Source organism: Brachyhypopomus gauderio, chromosome 3 (assembly GCF_052324685.1).
Source record: "Brachyhypopomus gauderio isolate BG-103 chromosome 3, BGAUD_0.2, whole genome shotgun sequence".
Classification (NCBI taxonomy): domain Eukaryota; kingdom Metazoa; phylum Chordata; class Actinopteri; order Gymnotiformes; family Hypopomidae; genus Brachyhypopomus; species Brachyhypopomus gauderio.
This window is the reverse complement of record NC_135213.1, coordinates 1,275,619-1,299,311: the sequence shown is the minus strand read 5'-3', so window position 1 is coordinate 1,299,311 and position 23,693 is coordinate 1,275,619. Positions and strand designations below refer to the sequence as shown.

Sequence of the window (23,693 nt, the reverse complement as noted above, 5' to 3'; positions counted from 1 at the left end):
TGCGGTAGCGCAAGCACACAACAGTGACACTCACACTGGCATGAAACTTAGACAAAGACGAGCACAAGACACTGCGCAAACGCACATTAAATAGGTGAATAACACAGACCCACGTGACCTCGAGACAAGGCACTGGTGTAACAAACGAACACGCTCACAAACAACCCACGCCCACGGAAGTACAAACATGGACATAACGACACGCAGACAACGTAACGGCACGCCCACAGGGAAGGGTCCGGAGCTGTTCCGTAACATACTATGCTCATTTCCGTTTTAAAGCCTTTTTATTTTTTATAAACAAACAAATGATTATTGTATTTTGTTTCACAAATGTCAAATAAATAAAAGGTGTAGTTCCTACCACATTAAAACAGAAAAATAAATAATTGCACATTAATATAAATTAACATAAATAATAGTAGTGCACTCTGGAATTCACATTTAGAAGTCAAAAAAGGCTAGTGCAAAACGTTTTTTTCTTTAGACAACTTTTAAGTCTTTAAGTAACTAAAATTTCAGTATTAGAGTAGAGTTTAGTATTCATAGATGATTGATCCGTTGTAGTACGATCACTCTTTTTTTCTCCCTGTATGCTGTCGCACTTACGGCTCTTAAACCAAGAATATGACAAACATTTGCTAGGATACCATAAACGTACACATAATCTTTTATGCTGTAGTAATACTAGAAATGGCAATAATCACCAGCCTCTTGGAATTTTTTGTACAAATCTGCGTGCCGGTCCTTCAGGTGTTTGGCCAGATTCGTTGTGTTAATCTAGGTTTATACTTTCGCGAGTGAACGTAGTGCGCGTGACGAACGGCGGAAGCGTTCATACTTGCCGCGTCTCACATTCTGTGCAGTGTTGTCCGAAATGATGTGGTAGTATAAAGAAACACCCCTCAAAAACAGGGGAAGGAATATTTACCTGATGAATTTTAATGTTGCATTGTGTTTCAGGTTTGAAAAATGCTGGAATTTAGGCTAAAGTACTTGAAAAGGGCAGTCATGGCCTGGTGGTTAGGGAACTGGTCTTGTAACCGGAGGGTCGGGGGTTCGATTCCCAGACCTGAGGCCATGACTGAGGTGCCCCTGAGCAAGGCCCTTAACCCTCAATTGCTCACTTGTATAAAAAATGAGATAAAAAATGTAAGTCGCTCTGGATAAGGGCGTCTGCCAAATGCCATAAATGTAAATGTAAATGTAAAATGCTTGAAATTGTAACTTCATTTCACAACAAATAGCTGTCTGACTGAACAGTTCTCTTGTATTACGTTAACAAATACGAGCCTCTTGTAATTCCAGGACGAAACATGAGAGAACGTGAATATTGGGCTTTTTGAAACTAAACATCCATTAAATAATGTGATTTAAAAAAGCGAATAATTTCGAGTATATGTATAGTAGTAACATAATACAGGAAGATGATAAAATCCTGCACCTAACATCTAGAGTCATGCAAAAGGCTTGGCTAGGATGTATTAACCAACCAACCACTATGATCTAATAATACCCTGCTACTATGCTCATGACCCATTGTCTCAACTACCCAGTACTACTAAGAAACTACTGCGATGACAAGATAGATTTCACACACCCTATACACACACTAGTTGCTTGAACAGAACACAGCAGCATCTACAATCTGATACTGGCTCGACAAGGATCCAGAAGCAAAGCGCACTATGTTCATGGTCCATTGCCCCAACTGCCAAGTACTCAGACCACCGCATAAACCTGTGACATGGACACACACAATACCTTGAAAGCTTTTCATTGGGGTCATCAGGAAGGCACCTCCCTTCATTGGTGTTTCGATGAATTGAGCCCCCAACACCTCCAGAAGGCTCATCCGTTGAGTCTGGCTCCATCACAAGATTTTGCAACCGCACGCTCCACTGTGGAAGGCATTTGCTAACAACCTTGCTACCCATATCCCATATCCCAACATCACACACACCAAACAATTTATCTCTTCAAGTACTATCCTTACCCCACCTAACCTCAGCCCTTCTTAGCCACACCCACTGACTAGATCTCTCAGCTACCGCTGACAACTCCTTTACCACTGCTCTCATCACACAGCCTCTAAATCCAAACTCAGCCAGCAGTCTTGTGGCAGACTTTGCCACAAAACCCCTAGCCCCTACCTCTACAGGTCTAATATATGCTTGCTAGCCCCGCTCTCTTACCTCAGCCACCAAATCTGCATACTTCAACCTTTTCCTTTCATATGCTGCATCAACTTCGTCTTCAAATGGAGCAGTTAACTCTATGAAATACACTATCCGCTTACATTCAGAGTACAACACATCTGGCCTCAAGGTTGTGACTACAATACACTCTGGGACCTGTAATTTACAGCCCACATCAACCAGTCCACTTACCACCAGCTTTTGAAGACTGTGCTGGCTCCTTGCTATGCTGCCCCTCACACACAAACCTAATTACTCTATTGGAACTAGCAACTGGTATGCCATTAACTTCCAACCGCTTCTTATCCAGTGCACCTGCCAATACCTTTAAGTACCTGATTATGCCTCCATGTGCAACGTCCCTGTGACAAACTCACCTTGCATGCCGGCAGGATGTGCTTCAATGTACCACTTCCTGCACATAGCTTACAAGTTGGATCCTCACCTAACCACTGCCCAAGGTTTTGTGGAGTTGGAAGCACATCATAAGTAGCTCCCACAAGAAATTTTATACGGCATGCATCCAATGCCCATAACTCTCGCCAGGTGATTCTCCTCTTCTCCACACTTTCCCATTTCATACACTGTCCCTGCTTACTCTGTCCTGCAACTTTTGCGCGTCCTACTTCCTCCTCCTGCTCTCGAATAAAACCAGTCACCATTCGCCTTCTCTCAGGTGATGTGGCCTTGCTGAATGCCCTCCATGTATCACCTGACCCTAGTCATGCCCTCCCATTTTGCACCTGCCCTACAACATCTTTATGCTCCAATGCCCTCTTTGCTGCCTGAGTTGCCTCTTGGGAATTCCACTTTCTTCCTGTATGTGTCACTGGTGCCGCTGCTTTGATCAGTGCATCTTTCAACCCTATTAACAACATTTCTCAGCCTACCTTGACACATTTAAACTCCTCAACTAAGCTTGTTAGTGGCAGTTCTAGCACTCCTCTACCAAACCATGCCACACTACTAAGACAATGTGGAACCCCAAGCCATTTTCTTACAGACTTATTAACAATCCTTTCTAGCCTCTCAACTTCAGTCATCGGAATATCATATACTGTCAGTGGACGAGGCAACAATCCAAACTGCAAACACCACAACTTTAATTTACCTGGCAAAAAGGACTTATCAATACTATTAATTAAGGGTGACCTGCAATAGTCGCTGATTCGACTATAGTCGACTATACCCCCTAGTCGACTATGAACATCATAGTCGAATGTACCATTCTACCTGCATGGAGGTTCCCAAGGATGCTGCTAAGAATTAGTTGTTACATGAAATGTCTTTGTTTTAGTTATATATAGCCTTTTGTCAAATAAAATCATCCTAATTTCGGTTAATAAATATTTTTAAATGATGTGTGCACATTAACAATAGGCATCTTCCTTACTACACATTAATAAATCACACCCTGCAGTTGCACAATCCAAATGAGAGGAGCTGAACATGCTACCGGAGTCAGCATCTGCCGAGATTATAATGGGTACTAAAAAACTTCAAAAGTGTGGGAGTATTTTGAAAAAGATAAAGGTGAATCAAACAAAGTGCAAGTTATGTCATCAACGTCTTTCATTTCACACGACAACAACCAACATGGCATACCATTTAAAATGCGTAAGGCAAAAAAAAAAAACAGTTCAGCCGTTTGTCGTTTCGGTTGTGTCGTCTCGTCTTGGCAAGTAGGCCTATAAACATTTTTTGCTGTTGTTTGCTTTTTAAACCCCGTTACTTGAACCTTTACTTATATTTTTTGCTGTTGTGTGGCGATTTAAAAAATATTTTCAGGCAGGCATATTTTATTTAAAATATTTTTGACATTTTGCACAGTGACTGTCCGACAGTTCGATATGCGCACTGACGGTGACTTTAAAAAAATAAATAAGTAAATAAATAAAAGCTGAATAAAGCCAACCTACCATGTTTATTCATTTATCTGTGTCACGTTGTGGGGGGGGGCCCCTGCCGGTTGCCCCCGTTTACAGCGGCAGATGTCCTGTTTTTGGTCACCTGATGTTCGTCCTTCAGGTGGGCGGGACCCGTCATCCGTCTCACCTGAGGGTCATTTGTTTGCCTATATATGTCTTGTTTTTGTACCAGTTGACCGCTGGTCATTATATCCTTAATTTGGAGATATTGCACAGGTTTTTGGTTTGCACACTTTCTATTAAACCATCCTTTTTCCCTGAGACTTGGCGTGATCGCTTCCTTTTAGTTGCTCACCCCTGCCCGTCACAATCTGAGTGTTTTAGGTTTTTACTTTGAAGTGGAAAAAAGTCCTGAATGAGAACGGGATCCAGTTTACGGTTCTCTAGATAAAAAAAAAACCCGATTCAACTATTAGTCGACTAAAGAGAACATCTGATGAATCAGATTCGACTATGAAAATCCTTAATTGAATACACCTCTACTATTAATAGCCTCACCCATTTCCTTCCTTAACTCTACAACCTGCTCTTTGTCGTTCAGTGCTGCAGTGTACCTCCTACCTAGACTCTTAACTGATTTCTCCAGAATAGACAGTATTACTTCTCCCTCCATCACATACTTTTCTTGTGTGAACTTCCCTTTCACAATTGAAACACTCCTAGACTTACTGGGTTTAACCTTCATCCTAGCCAGCCTAAGATTATCACTTAACTTCTCCAATAGCCGTCGAGTTCATGGAACAGTAGTTGTTAATGTGGTCATGTCATCCATGTATGCCCTAATCGGTGGGAGCCGGGTGCCATTATGCAACCTCTCCCCACCTACAACCCACTTAGAATCCCTAATAATCACCTCCATTGCCATTGTAAATGCTAATGGTGAGATTGCACACCCTGCCATACCTATACCTACTTCCAGACGTTGTCAAGATGTAACAAACTCCTCTGTGCCGAAACAAAACTGAATGTCTCCAAAATATGCTTTAACTAGCCTTGTAATCTTATCTGGAACCTGAAAAAATTCAAATGCCTTCCACAACAGAGCATGTGGCACTGAACCAAAAGCATTAGCCAGATCTAAGAATACCACTTGTAGATCTCTTCTCTCTGCTCTTGCTGTTTGAATCTGGTGCCAAATCTACTATGCTCTATACACCCTGAAAAACCTGTAATATTAAATAATATAAAATTAAATATTTAACTTAATTAAGTTTAATGTGCTGGGAAATATTGAAATGGACCTTGAAAGTGATGTACAAGTGCTTGAATTCCACCTTGTTAAGGTGTATTAGCCCAGCAAACATGACTTTGTCCACTGCAATTACGTCATTTTTGCCGCGCGGACATCAAGTATAAACCAGGCTTTAGCGCCCTTCGTTGAAATGTTCCGAAAGCACCCCTTGCAAACTGGCTTGTTCATGTCCTTCGGGTTTTCATCTGTATCTGCTTCTAATCCAAAATATTTCCACACAGCACTTCTGCTGCTTTCCTTGCTTATTAAGACGGGCTGCAAAGACGCTGCGTTTGCTTTAGCTGCCATTATAGCATTACAAACTGTTCTGTGCATTACGGCAGCTTGGGTGGGTCAAACGAAAGCGAATTTTATGTAAAAAGAATCAATACTTGGTGAAACAAGTATTGTACCGTTTCAGAATTTTCAGTATCAATACGTATCGATATATCGATATATTTTTTTGATAACACTACACTGTAAAAAAAAAAGTGTAAAAAAACGGTAATTTTCTGGAAATGGGGGCGCCAGAAAATTACTGTAAAAAAACAGATAAGTACTGTAAATTTAAAAACATACATAAACTGTAAAAAAACGGCAATTTTCTGGCGCCCCCGTTTCCAGAAAATTACCGGTTTTTTACAGTTTATGTAAAAAAACAGATAAGTACTGTAAATTAAAAAACATACATAAACTGTAAAAAAAACGGTGATTATAACACTTAACATGCAACACTGTCATTTTAAAGGAAATATTCCTAAAATTGAATGTGGTCTTTACTCTAGTTCACATTCAATTATAACAATATTGCAGTGTGGTGTAGGAAGGAGAGGTAGCAAACAGATCCACCGCAGCACAAGGCTTTTTAAATTCAAACTGCCTCAACAACATAATCACGCCAGACCCCACGATCACGCAGAAGAGACTTAATTTAGACACAAAACATGAGAGAACGGCAATAACACGACAACACTACACAAACATGGCATAGAATAATTCACACAGTACAACTACATAAATTGATGAAGGGGGACTTAAACCAAGTAATGCACATAATCAAGTACACAATTAATCAACACATGCATAGACATCACATTAACAGATAACGATACCGGAGTCGCAGAGACTCATGGGAAGTAGCGCCGTTGTCACGTAGGGCAACGCCCCCTCTCGTGGCTGCCACTCTGGGTTCCCTCGTGTCTGTGTTCCGTGCCTGTTTACCCTGCCCCGCTCGTTGTCTCTGAGATTCCCTGATTGTCCGCCACGCCCCTGTCATAATCGTCCCCACCTGTTCCTAGTTTAGTTCAGTGTTCATATAGTCCCTGTATTTCCCCAGTCTGGTTGTCGGTTGTTTTGGATGTCTGACCGTTTATGTGTTTCTCAGTTTCGTGTTGCCCTGCTGTCGTTTGTTGCTTTCCGTGTCGTTATGCCCCTGTACCTGTCCAACCTTGATGGCTCTCCTGTTATGACCCCTGCCTGCCACTACGATGACGATTGTGGAATGCCCTGCAATAAATCTCGCTCTTCTCAGCGATTGTGTCCGTCTCCTCGCTCCGTGGCGCGAGCCACGTTACAGCCGTCCCCCATTGGACCGACGCTTCAATATAAAAATATATATAACATTAATAGTTAAAATGAGCCATAAACTCCGAACCGTCAGAACACACATTTCAACGCTACGGTTATAGTTAAACTATGATCGGACAGGAATGCCAGACACATGTTCTAGCACTATATGAACCGATAAGAATATATTACGCGTTAACTAAATAAGTTACATGCACTGAAAGCTGACGTTGCAAATACTCATTTGAAGAAACACTGATTTCAAAACTCATGCATTTGGGCTGCAGCGGGGTGATAACGAAAGGTTCTTCAAACAATATGCACAACCAGAACAACTCTTCATGCACACTGTGCAGTGGTCCGATTCAAACAGGCCCCACCCCTACCAATCATAAACTTAACATATTCAGTTATCTTTACTTAACATGATCATTGCAATGCCTATTTCAGCTCAATAATGATAACAACTAGTTTTATTTAGTAATGGCAATATTTTTTATGAAACATGAAATAATAATTAATGATTACTAAAATAATTTATTAAAACCTAATCCGGGTTTACAGTGTAGATACAGTGATACAGATACAGTGCATATTTAATAGTGGATTGAAAATGAGATGGATCTGGAACGCCTTAACTCTTTATGTATGTTATAAATATAAAAATAAATCACAGTCAAGAACATTTTACTTTTTACTCACTTTTATAACATGAAAATCACATATTTAACATGTCAAAACTTAAATTAAAACATGCATCAATGTTGTCTTGTAATATTTCCTTGAAATTAATTCCAGAAGATTCTATTACTTTGTCTCATTAAGATTAATCAATATTACTTTCTTTTTACAGTTTGTTTAGTTAAAATTATTATCTAAGAATTGTTAAAAAACAGATTTATAATGTATTTAATTTATACAGATTTTTCTTGTTAAATCACATGACATTTTTAAATAAACAGTTTGTTCTGGTAATTGTAATACACTTTCCCTGTCATTTTAAAATACAGGAAAAAACTGTAAAATTTATTGGGAAAAACCTGTAAAAAAACTGTTTTTTTTTACAGTGTAGTGTACGGTGGTTGTTTTGTCGGCACTTGGGTAGATTTAACCTTATAGTCACTAGAGGTGTATTCAACTAAGTATTTTCATAGTCGAATCTGATTCGTCAGATTTTCCCTTTAGTCGACTAATAGTCGAATCAGGGGGTTTTTTTAAGAGCACCTTAAACGGAATCTCCGTTCTCATTCAGGACTTTTTTCCACTTCAAAGTAAAAACCTAAAACACTCAGATAAATGAATAAACATGGTAGGTTGGCTTTATTATTTATTACTTATTTAATTTTTTTATGAAACGTTAGAGAACATTAACCGTCAGTGCGCTTATCGAACTGGCACTGTGCAAAATGTCAAAAATATTTTAAATAAAATATGCCGGCCAGAAAAAAAAAATTGCCACACAACAGCAAACAAATTATAAGGAAAGGTTCAAGTAAAGGGGTTTAAAACAACAAAAAATGTTTATAGGCTTACTTGCCGAGACGAGACGACACCCCGAAACGAGAAACGGCTGAACTGTTTTTTTCACCTTACGCGTTTTAAATGGTATGCCATGTTGGTTGTTGTCGTGCGAAATGAAAGACGGTGATGACATAACTTGCACTTTACTTTGTTTGATTCATTTATCTTTTTCAAAATACTTTTGAAGTTTTTTTAGTAGCTGTTATAATCTGTAGCGTGTTCAGCTCCGCTCATTTGGATTGTGCATCTGCAGGGTGTGATTTATTAATCTGTAGTAAGGAAGATGCCTATTGTTAATGCGCACACATCATTTAAAAATATTTATTAACCGAAATTAGGATGATTTTATTTGACAAAAGGCTATATATAACGAAAACAAAGACATTTCATGTAACAACTAATTCTTAGCAGCATCCTTGGGCACCCTCATGCAGTTATAATGGTACATTCAACTATGATGTTCATAGTCGACTAGGGGGTATAGTCGACTATAGTCGAATCAGCGACTATTGCATGTCACCCCTAATAGTCACTGTTTGGTTTTTCCACAGTATCAAAAAGACGCCTGAAGATATTAATAAAGAAAAGCTGGAGTCAAAGCTGGAGTCAGTATTCAAGGTGTGTTTGTGTCTGTATATGTACACATGGTGAGTGGGAGAAGAGTCTTAGCATTTGTGTGTTTAGTTCACAGATCATGATGAGATACGTCATCGTCTTTGGCTGCTTTATGCTTTAATGCCTTCTCAAACTTCAGAAGTTACTTGTTTTATGAAACTAAATAAAACTTTAAGATACATTACCATTAATGACACTTATGTTCTTTTATAAACCATAATATCCACGGGACCACACAGTCCCACTCAGTTCAGCCCTCTCTTATGTTTAATGGATTAACCTATGTTGTAATCATATGTCTATAACACTAGTTTTATTGATCATGTTACTGATTATTCAGGAGCTGGAGCACAAAATCATCTCTCTGGTGAAGAATGAACTGAAGAGATTCAAGAATCTACTGAGTCCAGATTACCCAGCATGCACCGAGAGACAGGTGGAGGATGAGGAGAATCAGAGCAGTGTCAGAGAGGGGATGCTGAAGATCACACTGCATGTCCTGAGGAACATGAACCAGACAAACCTCGCTAACACACTACAGACCGGTAAGAGCTCTGGGTCATGACATCATAACATCACATTATTACTTCAGAGGGAGGACACTGTTAAAAATGAAGACTTTAAATCCACATTGATCTTCCCTCAATTTAACAGTTTAACTACTTTCCCTGTACTCTGCTTAGTTCTAGACTCAAGACAGGTGTGTTTTGTCAAACCCCCCCCATTGTCTCTCAGATGTCCAGTTTGCCAGTTGTAGGTCTTCTCAGTCAGGTTAGAGTTACCAGTGTGTGGTAGAACTTCAGATGGTTGAATTGCTTATACCATGAACACAGGTGTTCTCCATTCAATGTTACTGACACCCAATAGACACTCTAAAGAAAATAAGGTACCATGCTAGAGATCCACCGATATGGGTTTTTCTATAACTGATGATGATGTTAGAGGTCAGGGACTGGCGATGGCCAATATGTGCCACTGGTTTTATTGGCCGATATATAGAAGTTTTCAGCTTCATTTTTTTTAGCTTAACATCGCAATTAAACACTAGCTTGAACTACCTTTATAAATAAAAATCAATTAATTAAACAAAAAAAAATCAATTAAACAGAAAAATTTTAAATAAAACCTAAAATAAATAATAGTAGTGGTGAAAACACAACATTCTACATTTTTATATAAAACAAAGTACTCAAGTAACCGACTGCGAATAAGCCATCAATTACGCTGCAGTGTTTTTGAGAGCTGCTGCCTTCCTCACTGCATACATACAGTGAAATTCTCTGACTGATACAGGAAAAATAAACTGGAACTTGTGCAAAATACAAAATATTGGTTTAGTATTGTTTCTTGGTTATTGCAATACTTAAATGTACTTATTTATTTGTGTATTATTCTGTTGGCATGTATGTCACTAGACAATCATGTTCATATAGCACACACCACAGATCCTCTGGCCTGCACCCCCCCCCCACTATGAAGCATTAGTGTCTATTTTCTTTCTAATGCTAAAGAGTGCATTGGAACCTCCGACCCCCATATCCACAAGCTTGTTCAATACTCAAAATAGCTACATGAAGCCTGCAGAGTGAGAGGTAAAAGTCTCTACAGGCCAACTGTGGGTGTTTCCCTTGCACCAATTGCGTAAACCGAAATTTCACTCAAACTGTGTGGTCACGTAAAATTTGTATCTGCCCAAACCATTTATAGTGCTCAGTGCCTCAAGAATGCTATTGTGAATAAAATGATAAACTATTGGTCTCAAAGTTAAATAATGCATTTATTTATTTACATTGTCACTACGTTATAGTGTAAACTTTACTGAAGTGCGATGGTGAATAGGCAATCTTGGGGTTGAACCCCCTTCAGTACAAAATGTCTTTTGTAAAGTAAATATATTTCATACAAAAGTGTTTTCTTGGGATCAAACACTTCCACATGTTCGCTCCCGCATGACTGAAAGATTATTACAAGCATAGATTTGCTTAAGTCTTTAAGTGTTGGTATTCGCATATGCACAGTTTCCACTAGCTTAGAACATGGATGATTACAAAAATGCTGGTTAAATATTGTTTTACACACATCACTTGTGTACCCCGGTCTTACTGGGTGTTTTGGCCTTTTATCACAATACACCCTCATCCAAGACTGGCCAACCACAAGCTGATCAGGCCTGGGTGTGTGTCGAGCCTGAGGCATCATGAGGTCACTTGGCAGCTCATGCCATCTCCTTCCTTTTCAGCCACGACTAGTGACTGCTTTTTTGGCAGCAGTTTCAAATTCCTTGATGGTCTTACTGTGACAACAGGTGTACAACAAGTCAGAAAATGCAAAGAGAAGTAGACCAAAGTGCCACGTAAAGCAGGCAGGATAAAATGCCAGTAAACTAAAACTGTGTGCACGCAACAAACACACTGTGGTGGAGTTGGTGGACACTGTGGCCTGTCTGCAAAGGTCTCTTTTTGGAGCACAAACAAAGAGATCATTTGTATTGTGGAGTAAAGCTGTTCCCTCTGGAAGTTTCAATGTTCCTAAACTCACACATTGCAGCATTGTAAATGGTGGGTGATTCACAGAAAACATGACATAATGTAGTGCAGGGGTGCCCATTACGTCGATCGCGAAGGAAGTGTGGGTCGATCGCGAAGGAAGTGTGGGTAGATCGCATGACATTAAAAAGTAGTGGATGAATGACAGGCTGTCGTCCATCTGCACTGACGGTTGTATTTTGATTGCTATACATGGTAGCCAATGTGACGTCTAGGGTTTGACACACGCAAACACCCCCAAACAAGAGTAAAACGTTTTTCAACATGAGTTTGACAACAAAGTAAGTAAATAACTTTAAACTTTAATACATGCTCGGATAGGCCGGTATCGGTATCGGCCGATATCGGATCGGAAGCGCAAATAAATATCAGTATCGGATCGGAAGTTCAAAAAGCTGGATCGGGATATCCCTAGACTGCACCTAAGCTGTGTTTTGAATGTTGAGTTGAGTTGGAACGAAACTTATGTAATATATGGTAAAGAGAGATGGGAGGCACCCGTCGTTGGCCTGTAGCTGTCTACAACCTCCTAAACCTGGCTGCAGTAAATGCACAAATATTGTTCGAACAGTGCATGAACGTTAACCGGAACAATGGAGGTTTATTCTTGAGTTTACAATTCAACACATAAAGGCAACTTAACTTGAGCTGGGGAACGAAATTCATGCAATATAAGCTAAAGAGAATGTAAATCGCCGAATGGTGATAACACTGCTTGTGAACCTCCATACTTTGATGAAAACGTGGGATCACACATCGGCTATTCACCGATCAAACACCTCTCCATTTGAAACGGCAACACAATTTGGCGAGAGAACAAAGTGAACATTATAGAGAGGATAGAGGCAACTATATTTGTGAAGCCATCTCCCATCGCATTGTATCATTTTAATAATTTTGCGTTTTGTTACGCAAAGGTACATAGCCTACTGTTTATAATTATATTTTTATGTAATTCATTGCCTATTTGTGCTTTTTGTTCTTCATAAAACATTATAGACATTTATTTGTAGATTTGTTATGTTCACCACAGCCTGCAATACACTAACATACACAACTTTTAGACATTAAAACTTGAAATGGCATAACATTCATTGAGTATACAAATAAACTTGCTTTGGCTCGGTCTACGGGCTTCATGTTTGGTGTACTTTGAGTACTGAACAAGCTTTCTGTGAATGTGGGGGTTGAAGATTCCAGCGCAGTCTGTTGCATTAGCAAGACAAAAGACGCTAACGCTTCATAGTGGGGGGTGCGGGCCAGTGGGTTAGTGGTGTGCTGTACGAACATGATAATCTAGTGACATATATGCCAACAGAATAACACACAGACAAATAAGCTAAATACACTAACCAAGAAACAAAACTAAAACAATATTTAGCATTTACGTTTTCACACAAACCAAGAAATGCTATATGAAACTAAACAAAACTGACAATGGAGAAGCTCATTCTTCCTTTTGTGCAAAACGCCATCTAGTGTTAATTATGTGTCAGTACCAGCTTCCTTGTGTAAAGACTCAGTGGTCTTTTGACCGCCGAGGCGCGCTTTAAGTAGGTGAAAACAACATGGCGCTAGTAGTAGATGGTGAAAGCGGTCAAATGACCGGCCCTCCGCGCTTCTAGGTATAAGTATGTAAAGGAGCTGTGCTTCTAGTGTTAAGACGCCATGGCAACAGCTGTGACGGATCACTGCTGATTGCGCTTGTTAAGCCTGGCACTGACTCTGGAGCTGGAGGAGTAGCATCCGAGCCCGCCCTGACATTTACGTTGAGCCTGTCCTCTGAGTCCTACCTCCTTCAGTAGCCTTTTGTTGGAACTAGCTACAAAGCCCCTACATTCTATTTCCCCTGGACGCAATGGACATAAGTGTTAGCTAAGTAGCCCTGGTTGACAAGGAGGGATCATATACTGCAGACATTTCCTGACAGATTTTGACTCGATAATTAGGTTCCCATTCGCAAAATCCCTACAAACTACTAAGCATTTATTCGACAAGGTTTATTTGATTCATTTTATTTATGAATTTAAATATTTAATCTATTTATAAGACTGAAAATGAAACACCTTAGAGATCAGTTCAGTTTTATTTTCTTTACACATGCTCAGTTTGAACTTTGTGATTAATTTTGCTTTTAAAAATTGTTGTTCTTTATATATTTAAACGAAATATTTATTAACAGGCAAACCTTTTCGATACTAGCTGGCAGAAAAGAGAATCACAGTCTTGAAATGCAGGCAATGACAGCAACATTAGAGATACGATTCCAACGAAGAGGCGTGACGCAAATGCAGGTTTGAATAATTTAATATGGGAAACACGACAGAACAACTAAAGCACAGAATGAAACACTTGAAAACTGACAGCGGAGGGGATAACAACTTAAATGGGTACACAGACAAACTACTAAAGTGAAAAAATATGAAAGCATTAACACGCATACGATGAACAAAATTTGGAATATATGAAATAGAAACTAGCAGGGAAGACTAGGAACAAAGAACACAGCGAGGGAAACTAACAAGATGAGGATTAACCAAAAGACAACTAAATGAACATATAGGCGAAACACAGATGATTCAGAATGCGAAAACAGGCATAAAGCAAACTAAGAATGAGACAACAACGAAGAATGCAGTAAGAAACAGAAACCGGGATTTACACGTAATAAAGCACAGGCTGTGAACAAGGTAGGTACCAGGCAGAGCAACTTACCGGGAACATACAGGGAACGACTGACAAGGGAGAAGGGAAGACGTGGAACATTTAAAACACAGGCTACAGGGGAATTAAACAAGACACAAGCGATAACGAGAGGGGCGTGGCAAATAAAGGGAAACCAAGGAAACAAGGAGGGGCTAGGATGAACACAGGACTGGCGGAGGGCGGAGCCAGACTTGATGAATACGAGCAAAATCATTTAAAACTAGCTTGCACAGGAATTATTTGTTAATTTAAGTTTAATGAGGGGTACATGATGCAGACGCTTGCAGATTTGAAGATGAGTGATTTGCTGAACGAGGCAACACAACACAGCTACATAGTGCAGAGTAGAGGCAACATTACACACACGATATCCAAAAGAGTAATCCAGGGCAGTCCACGTAAGAGAATCAAAAGGGGCAGTGAAACCAAGCAAAAGTACCAAAGGGCTAAACCAAAGGATTGAAGTGCTAAACAAAACAGATATAACCATGAAACAATCAGTAATATAAACAAAAAAATACTCAAAGCAAATTTATCAAAATTACCTCGCATGGGCTACATTTAGGAAACGCGCAAAAAATTCAGAAACGCTGCAAATCCAGCCACAATACAACTGAAGTTTGTCTGGACAAATTATTTTACGCAGGCACTCTAGGTTTTTAACCATAAACAACTATTGTGTTATGCAGATTCACATTATTTTGAACGGGACCTAAGTGGAAAAGCTCTTTAGATGTAGCACAGGAGTGGCCAACCCGCAGCTCTCGAGCCGCATGCGGCTCTTTGCCTGGTTTCATGCGGCTCTTAGGGCACTCTCACACTAGGGCCATTCGAACCGTGCTGTGCCCAGGTATGATTGAGGAGAGGTCAGAGTCCCCAGCCGGTGTTCTGAAAATCTGTGCTACCCATTGAGCTGTCCTACTTGGGCTACTGTGAATGCGCATGCTACTTTCACATCAGTGTTTAGCATAGCCCATAATTGTGCACTGCACAAAATAATCTCTTGGATCAATAGTGAATATTGTCCATTTATCATATTTAAGAATATTGCAGCATAAATCGTTTTGCATTTTATTGTGTTTTGTCATCAATTGTTAAATATTTTTGTGAATATCCTAGGAAAGACCTTGTAAATATTACTACATTATGTGTTTCTATCACATGGAGGTTCTAAATGTCTGCTGTTGTTTGTTTTAGCCTTGCCAATAAATACTCATTCTTGATTTTATTCATCTGTTTATTCCATCCTACACTTAATGGTTTTAGTTGATTGACCTTGAAACAAGCACTTTTTAACGCTTAACGTTCATTCAGTTTGGCTATTTTACATTTCTAAAGCAATTTTCATAAATACAAGTAAATAACCATGTAACATTAATGACACATTAAACACAGTGGGTTTTTAGGACATTCCTTAACATAGCCTATAAAATGATCATACCTACAGTATTAAATGTAAATGTACCATATTTTGTCAATTTTTTATTTTTTTCACCGCAATCAAAATTTGTCCTTCGCTTTTAACCCATCTGTGCAGTTAGAACACACACACACTAGTGATTTACACTAACCTTTTAAATCCTGTAAGGCGCTTTGTGACAACATGTGTTGTGAAAAGCGCTATACAAATAAACTTTGATTGATTGATTGATTGATTGATAGTGATTACTAGGGGGCTGTGGATGACACGTGCCCAGAGTGGTGGGCAGCCCTAGCCCGGCACCCGGGGAGCAGTTGGGGTTAAGTGCCTTGCTCAAGGGCACCTCAGTCATGGCCTCAGGTCTGGGAATCGAACCCACGACCCTCCGGTCACAAGACCAGTTCCCTACCAACAGGCCATGACATCCCCATTATTAATGCTAGAAGCACATACCGATAAGATAATATAGCCTATAAAATGATCGTACCTTTGCTGACACTGACGTGAAATTAGCATGCGCAGTATCCCTAAGTAGGACAGCTCAATGGGTAGCACAGATTTTCAGAACACTGGCCCGCACTCTCACCTGCACAACCGATCGATGCTGTCATCAGCACTGAGGGCGACAGACTGCTACATCTTCATGATGTGCGGTTTGTTTACAAGCCTAGCGAACCGCTAGCACTTTTAAAACTGGCGTAGTGGAAAACGTGAGATTAGCGGTATGAAGTATCTGTGCTATTGTGATTCTGCTTTGAGTCTCGTTGGTGAGACGCGGTCACACGTTTGGAATAAACCACATACGAGGTGCAGCAAAGGCACCGCAGATGACTGAGGGAGGCTTCAAAACTACTGACACCAGAGCCGGAGTGGCTAATCGGGAGATTCGGGAGGATTCCCGATGGGCCAGCTCATGTCAGTCTCTAGTTTGGGCCGATTGGGAGGGAAAAATAATTTTGGGCCGGATTTGGACATGAAACTCCCGGGCTGAAAAAGTGTCCCACTCCGGCCCTGACTGACACTGTCTGTTCTCTTCTTCCTAAAGGTGAGCGCAGGTCAGTGGCATTGTAATGGAGTTTATCCATTTTTTACCTAGAAAACAACAGTTGTGTACATAACAGAGCTCGTAGTGTGCATGCGCGCATGCATGAGCAACCTCGCCATGCTGTGGCCCACCTCCTCCAACCGTGCCTGAAGTCCTGAAGCATAACACACCTGGGCGTTGTTTGGAACACTCACATTAGCCAACCCTGCCATGCTTTAGGGGCGTTCTGGATCCTTACGTTTATTTCGAAGTTTGTGTTTGTTTTTTTTATGTGCTGTTCGCTTAGCTTGAGTTCACCCCGGTATATTCGTCAGTGCATACAATGTTCATTGTTGAAAATTATTATGTTTGTATGTGACATTTACAATAAATTTGGCTGAGCAGACATCTGTGTGTGTGTGTGTGAGAGAGAGAGAGAGAGAGAGAGAGAGAGAGAGAGAGAGAGAGAGAGTGTAACGTTTTAACGGGAGAGGCGTGACGCAAATGCAGGTTAAGCTTTTTATTAAAGGAAAAAAGACAAGAACTAAACATGCAACAACGCCAAAGCACACGAGAACACACGTAGCGGAAAACATACAAACGACCAGATGGCAAACAGAACTACTTAAGAAACAGAACTAAACATGAGCTAAGAAGACTACACAACACTAAACTGAAATAGAGAATGCCTACAGGAATAACGACGCAGAAATGATAACTAGGTAGACTAGGTAGGTAATGATAACTAAAAGACAACTAGGGAAAACACAATCGCAATGCAATAAGAACACGTAAAGGAGTAGCGGAAAGGGAAACCGCAACTAACGGGGGAAAGAGAGACAACCAACAGGGCAAGGCTACAGACGAAAAACTAAACTAAACGATACAAATGAAACTAGGGATGCACCTAGGAGAAGGGAACCCGACAAACATTACAACTTTAAAACTAGGACAGATTACGCAGAGCGGGAAGGCAGGGCGATGAGAAAACATTTACATCAATATATAAATCAGCGGGGACAAGGTAGAGATAAAGAGCAGGGAAAACACGGAGGGACTCACGTACAAACAATGACCGACACAGGAGTGAAACACCACGGGGATTATATACACTGAACAGGGGAGTGTAACGAGACTCAGGTGCGGGCACTAAAGACAGGGGCGTGACAGATAGAGGGAGAAATCCTGGGAACGGGGAAACTGGGCAGGACCAGGGAGGAGGGAGGGACTGGACGTGACAGAGAGAGAGAGGAAGGGATGGATGATGTTCGTGTGCCCATGTGTATGAGGTCGCTCTTTGTTGTAACACAGTAAAAAAAAAAGTTGCTGATGGGTTGGCCACCCTTGATGTAGCAGTTGTGTTAATTGAGTCCCCTAGCTAGCTATTTAGATAGAAACTACATTGTGTTAAATGGGATTTTAAGCCTTAGTTTCTGTCTAAATACCTAGCTAGTTTGCTACATTTAAAGAGCATTTAGCTTACTTATAAAGTGATAAGCGATTTTATAACAGGTAAGAAAAATGATGCAATGTCTCAAAATGATTCCACAAAATAGACTAACCATAACTTGGTAAGACAAAGGGAATAACACTGTAGTTTTTTAACTAGAAAGAAGAGTTGTGCTATACAATATCTCATTACGTAGAATGGGAGTGAATTAGTAAAGCTCTTTGAAAGTAGCCAGCTAGATAATTAGGCCTGATAGTGTATGCCTTAGTTTTCCAGTAACTAATATTTTTATATGTGTTTTTCTATAGTTCCAGTAATGGATCTTTTATGATTGATGCTTAAAATAGATTAACATGTCTGCTCTTGTCTTATCAGAACTGGCTCCAGTTTGTCACATACAGCTCAAATCTAAACTGAAAGAAAAATGTCAGATGATCAATGAAGGAATCTTACAGCATGGAAACACAACACATCTGAATGAGATCTACACAGAGCTCTACATCACAGAGGGAGGGGGTGGAGAGGTCAATAATGAACATGAGGTGAGACAGATTGAGAGAGCATTCAGGAGTCCAGCAATACATGAGATACCCATCAAATGCAGTGACATCTTTAGACCCTTACCAGGACAAGACAAAACCATCAGAACTGTGCTGACTAAAGGTGTGGCTGGAATTGGTAAAACTGTCTCTGTGCAGAAGTTCATTCTGGACTGGGCTGAAGGAAATGAAAATCAGGATGTCCTCTTCATATTTCCACTTCCTTTCAGGGAGATGAATTTGATGAAGGAGAAAAATCTTAGTCTGGTGGAGCTTCTCCATTACCTTTTTCCAGAAACACGTGAATTAAAACCAACTCACTATACATACTACAAAATTCTGTTCATCTGTCTTGATTTGGATGAGTGTCGACTTCCTCTAGATTTCCAGAATAATAAGAGCTTGTGGGATGTAACAGAGTCAACCTCGGTGGATGTGCTGCTGACAAACCTAATCAAGGGGAATCTGCTTCCCTCTGCTCTTCTCTGGATAACCTCTCGACCAGCAGCAATCAATCAGATCCCTCTACAGTATATTGACCAGGTAACAGAGGTACGAGGGTTCAGTGACCCTCAGAAAGTGGAGTACTTCAAGAAAAGAATCAAAGATCAGATTCTGGCTAATAAAATCATCACACACATTAAGTCATCAAGAAGCCTCTATATCATGTGCCACATTCCAGTCTTCTGTAATATTGCAGCCACTGTTCTAGAGAGAATGTTAGGTGAAGCAGAGAGTGGAGAGATTCCCAAGACTCTGACTCAGATGTTCACACGCTTCCTGATCTTTCACATCAAACACAAGGACAGAAAGTATGATCTGAAAAGTGACACTGACCCTCAACAAACTAGAAAACACATTTTAGCACTCGGACAACTGGCTTTCCAACTGTTGGAAAAAGGCAACCTGATCTTCTGTGATGACAACCTGAGAAACAGTGGCCTTGATGTCAGAGAAATGTCAGTGTATTCAGGAATGTGCACTCAATTCTTTAGAGAGGAGTTTGGTCTACAGCTGGGGAAGGTGTTCAGCTTTGTACATCTGAGTGTTCAGGAGTTTCTGGCTGCTTTATATGTGTTTATTACCTTCATCTCCACCAACACCAATGTGCTGCAACAGGAACCTCCAGCACTGGTCAAAATCCCAATGTCTGAACTCCTCAACAGTGCAGTGGACAAAGCATTACAGAGTCAGAATGGACACTTGGACCTTTTCCTCCGCTTCCTTCTGGGTCTCTCACTGGAGTCCAATCAGACTCTCTTACAAGGCCTACTGACACAGACAGGAAGCAGCTCTCATAGCAAAGAGGAAACAGTCAAGTACATCAAGAAGAAGATCAGGCAGAATCCCTCCCTTGAGAAATCCATCAATCTGTTCCATTGTCTGAATGAACTGAATGATCATTCTGTAGCACAGGAAGTCCAAACATATCTGAGCAGAGGAGGTGACACTCGTCTCCGTGGAGCCAGACTCTCTCCTGCTCAGTGGTTAGCTCTGGTGTATGTGTTGCTGAACTCAGAAGAGGAGCTAGATGAGTTTGACCTGAGGAAATATGACCCATCAGAGAAATGCCTACTGAGACTGCTGCCAGTGGTCAAAGCATCCAGAAAAGCCATGTGAGTATTTTCATTTAGAGATTAACAGTGGACATAGCACTGAATGTTCTTGACTCAGAAGATCTATGAAAAATAACATTAAACATTAAATTAACATTAGAGAGAGAGAGAGAAGGGTTGAGAGAGACTACATTAAAGAGAGAACATTAGAGAGTGAGAGACATGTAGAGAGACCCCACATAAAAGAGAGAGAGAGAAAATTAGAGATATGGGTAGAGTGACCCGACATTTAAAGAAAGAGAGAGAACATGAAAGAGAGAAGAGTAGACACACCCTCAGAAATACAGGGTAGAGAGACCCTACATTAAAGAGAGAGAGAGAGAACATTAGAGAGTGAGGAGTAGAGAGACCATCGAAAAAAGAAGGGTAGAGACCCTACATTAAAGAGAGAGACTTTTACAAGGTGAAATTCAAGCACTTGTATGGCACTTTGAAGTTCCATTTTCAATATTTTCCAGCACCTTCAGCTTAATTAAGCTACATATTTATACAAATACACACATACTCCAAACGCCCAATCTTAACGTCTTCACGTTCTCTCGTGTCTCGTGTAATACAAGAAAACTGTTCAGTCAGACAGCTATTTGTTGTGAAACGAAATAGTTTGTTTCAAGCATTTTCAAGTACTTGAGCCAAAATTGCAGCACTTTTCAAACCTGAAACACAAAGCAACATTAAAATTCGTCAGATAAATGTTCCTTCCCCTGTTTTTAAAATCCCTCTGACCACTGTGCAGGACTTGTATACGTCATTCCCAAGATGAATTGACATTGCATTGGCCGCAAAAGGAGGCCCTACACCGTACCAATAAATGATTGTGGTCTAAAACAGGTGTTTCAGTTTCATTGTCCAACCCCTGTATATCTTCTATATAATTTCACAAGTACAAAGTACAAATTTCTAAAGTACAAATTCAATGTTTGACTGGCATAAACATTTTGTCTGTATGCATCAAGCACTAGGTCATATGCAAATACTATATTTTCCAAGCTCTCTTCTGGGCTAAACTGTATTTACTCATACTTTGCAGACTATCTGGCTGTGGTCTCACTGAAGAGTCTTGTGAATCTCTCACATCAATTCTACAAACAGAAAACTCACTGCGAGGGCTGGAGATTAATAACAATGACCTGAAAGATTCAGGAGTGGAGCAGCTCTGTGCTGGACTGAAGAGTTCACACTGTAAACTGGATATGCTCAGGTGAGTTTCTGTGAATTCTTGAATTAAAACTGTAAGGTGTGTCGACACTGCAGAGCAGTTATTGAAAGCTATTTGAGAGTTATTTTAAAAAGGTCAGTGTTGAAGTTCCAAGATGGCAGATGAGGAACAGGAGGTGTACTGTCTATGCTCCATCTACGCATTTAATATCTCTAATTTACCCAAACTTGATCCACCCTATCTGATCCCGCTGACCATAAATCTAGTTCGGAGCTGTCCGCCAACTTTATAATGGCTTCTAAAACGCTGAGAGCCAGTAGAAAAGACTCCTTTGCCAAACCGGATCCTTCAATTGCACGTAGCAAAGAGATTACGGCTTCAGTGCTAACGCACCTTTTAGAGGACCATTGAAACACCATCTGTATGGCCAGAGGCCCGATTTGAGCAGTTACAGACCACTTTGATGGATTTGGGCCACAGGACGACTACACTCGAATCAGGCCTGAACACTGCAAGCGATCGTATTCAGGTGCTGGAGGACTGATGTCCCTCGCTAACAGAGATATGTGCTAAGCTACAGGCTAAGACACTAGACTTGGAATCACAATCGCGGAGAAATAACATTAAAATCATAGGCTTACAGGAGGATATAGAAAGTTCGCGCTCTACAGTTTTCTTTACGGAGCTACTTTCAGAAATTTTCAGCGAAGCCTTCCCAACACCACCCTGGTCCAGACGGCTTTTCAGCCAAATTCTATAAGAAGTTCTCAGCTGTGCTATCTCCTATTTTGGTAAAGGTCTTCAGTGACTCACTGCTAAATGGAAAGCTCCCTCAATTGCTAACTGAGGCTTCCCTATCCCTGCTTCTCAAAAAAGATAAAGACCCAACTCTATGCAGCAGTTATAGGCCAATCTCACTTCTTAATGTCGATCTTAAAATCCTATCAAAGATCTTGGCCACACGTCTGCAATCGGCTAGATACACCAAGATCAAACTGGCTTCACGAAAGGACACCATTCCTTCAACACAAGATGATTATTAAACATTCTTTACTCTCATTCTTCACAAAGTCCTGAAATTATTGTAACACTAGACACCAAAAGGCATTTGACAGAGTGTAATATGTTCCGCCTTTTAGATCAATTTGGTCTGTCGCCCAGGTTCATTACCCCAAGGTTTCCACGGGTCCTTGAAATCTTTGAAAGTTTGTGAATCTGAAAAAATGTGTTCAAAAGTTTTTGAAAACAGGCATAAAAGACAGCCGTCCTTGAAGGTCCTTGAATAGTAATTAGGGGGTTTGATATTTCACATGGATGAATACTGCGGTCAAGGAATAATAGGGCACAGTTGGTAGGAAGTCAATATTTACAAAAGATTGCTATGAAAAAGATTGTCATAATGTTTTAAATTTCTCATCCTTTGTTGAAAAATATGCTCTGATATGATAGTTGTTATAAAGATTTTAAAGTTTGCAAAGTGATTCCTTTAGCATTAATTCAATTAATCAAAAATGTCATTTTATATTCAGAGTTGACTGTTTCGATGTCCATGTTAAAAGTGAATGACTAACTTAGTTGACTTCAAGTGTAATAACAAGATTATCACTGATGGTATAAGACAAAAGATGTAATAGAGATTCTTTCAAGAAACATCCTAATACAAATTTATAAAACCACAATGGCTTGTCAAATGGTCCATATCTTCTAAAGTAAAAGAGACTCATTTCAAAATAATAAATAAGATAATAAATAAGATATATCCTGTAGCCATGTTTCTTGAAAGAAAATTTAAACTTTATGTGGATTCATGTACCTTTTGTTAGTCAGAAGGTGAATTCCAGGAGCATTTGTTTTTTCATGTCAACATTCACAAAGTTTTTGCATGGACACTAGAAACTCAATTAATCTCAAACTTAACATTCTGTCACGTCCAGCCCCTCCCTCCTCCCTGGTCCCGCCTAGCTCCCCGCTCCCATTCGTTCCTCCCTCTGTCTATCACGCCCTTATCGTTAGTGCACACACCTGAGTCTCGTTTCACCGTCCCGTCTCTGTGTATATATTCCCCGTGGTGTTTCACTTCCGTGTCGGTCCTTGTGTGTTTGTTTCGTGAGTACTCCTTGCCATCTCTCTCCTTGCCTTTACCCTTCGTGTTTCCCTGTTCATGAACGTCCTAG

At 40.3% G+C, this 23,693-nt stretch overlaps 1 protein-coding gene across 5 annotated transcripts in view; it reads left to right on the top strand.

The window, feature by feature from the left end:
* Positions 1-23,693, top strand: part of LOC143509922 (NACHT, LRR and PYD domains-containing protein 3-like) — a 54,963-nt gene that overhangs the window by 12,808 nt on the left and 18,462 nt on the right. For 4 of the 5 annotated variants that reach the window (XM_076998809.1, XM_076998811.1, XM_076998808.1 and 1 more), the window contains 4 exons: positions 8,996-9,062; positions 9,400-9,604; positions 18,581-20,360; positions 21,391-21,561. In XM_076998809.1, coding sequence (XP_076854924.1) covers positions 8,996-9,062; positions 9,400-9,604; positions 18,581-20,360; positions 21,391-21,561 — 2,223 coding nt within the window. The remainder of the gene's footprint in view (positions 1-8,995; positions 9,063-9,399; positions 9,605-18,580; positions 20,361-21,390; positions 21,562-23,693) is intronic. The other variant, XM_076998813.1, reaches the window with a different exon arrangement.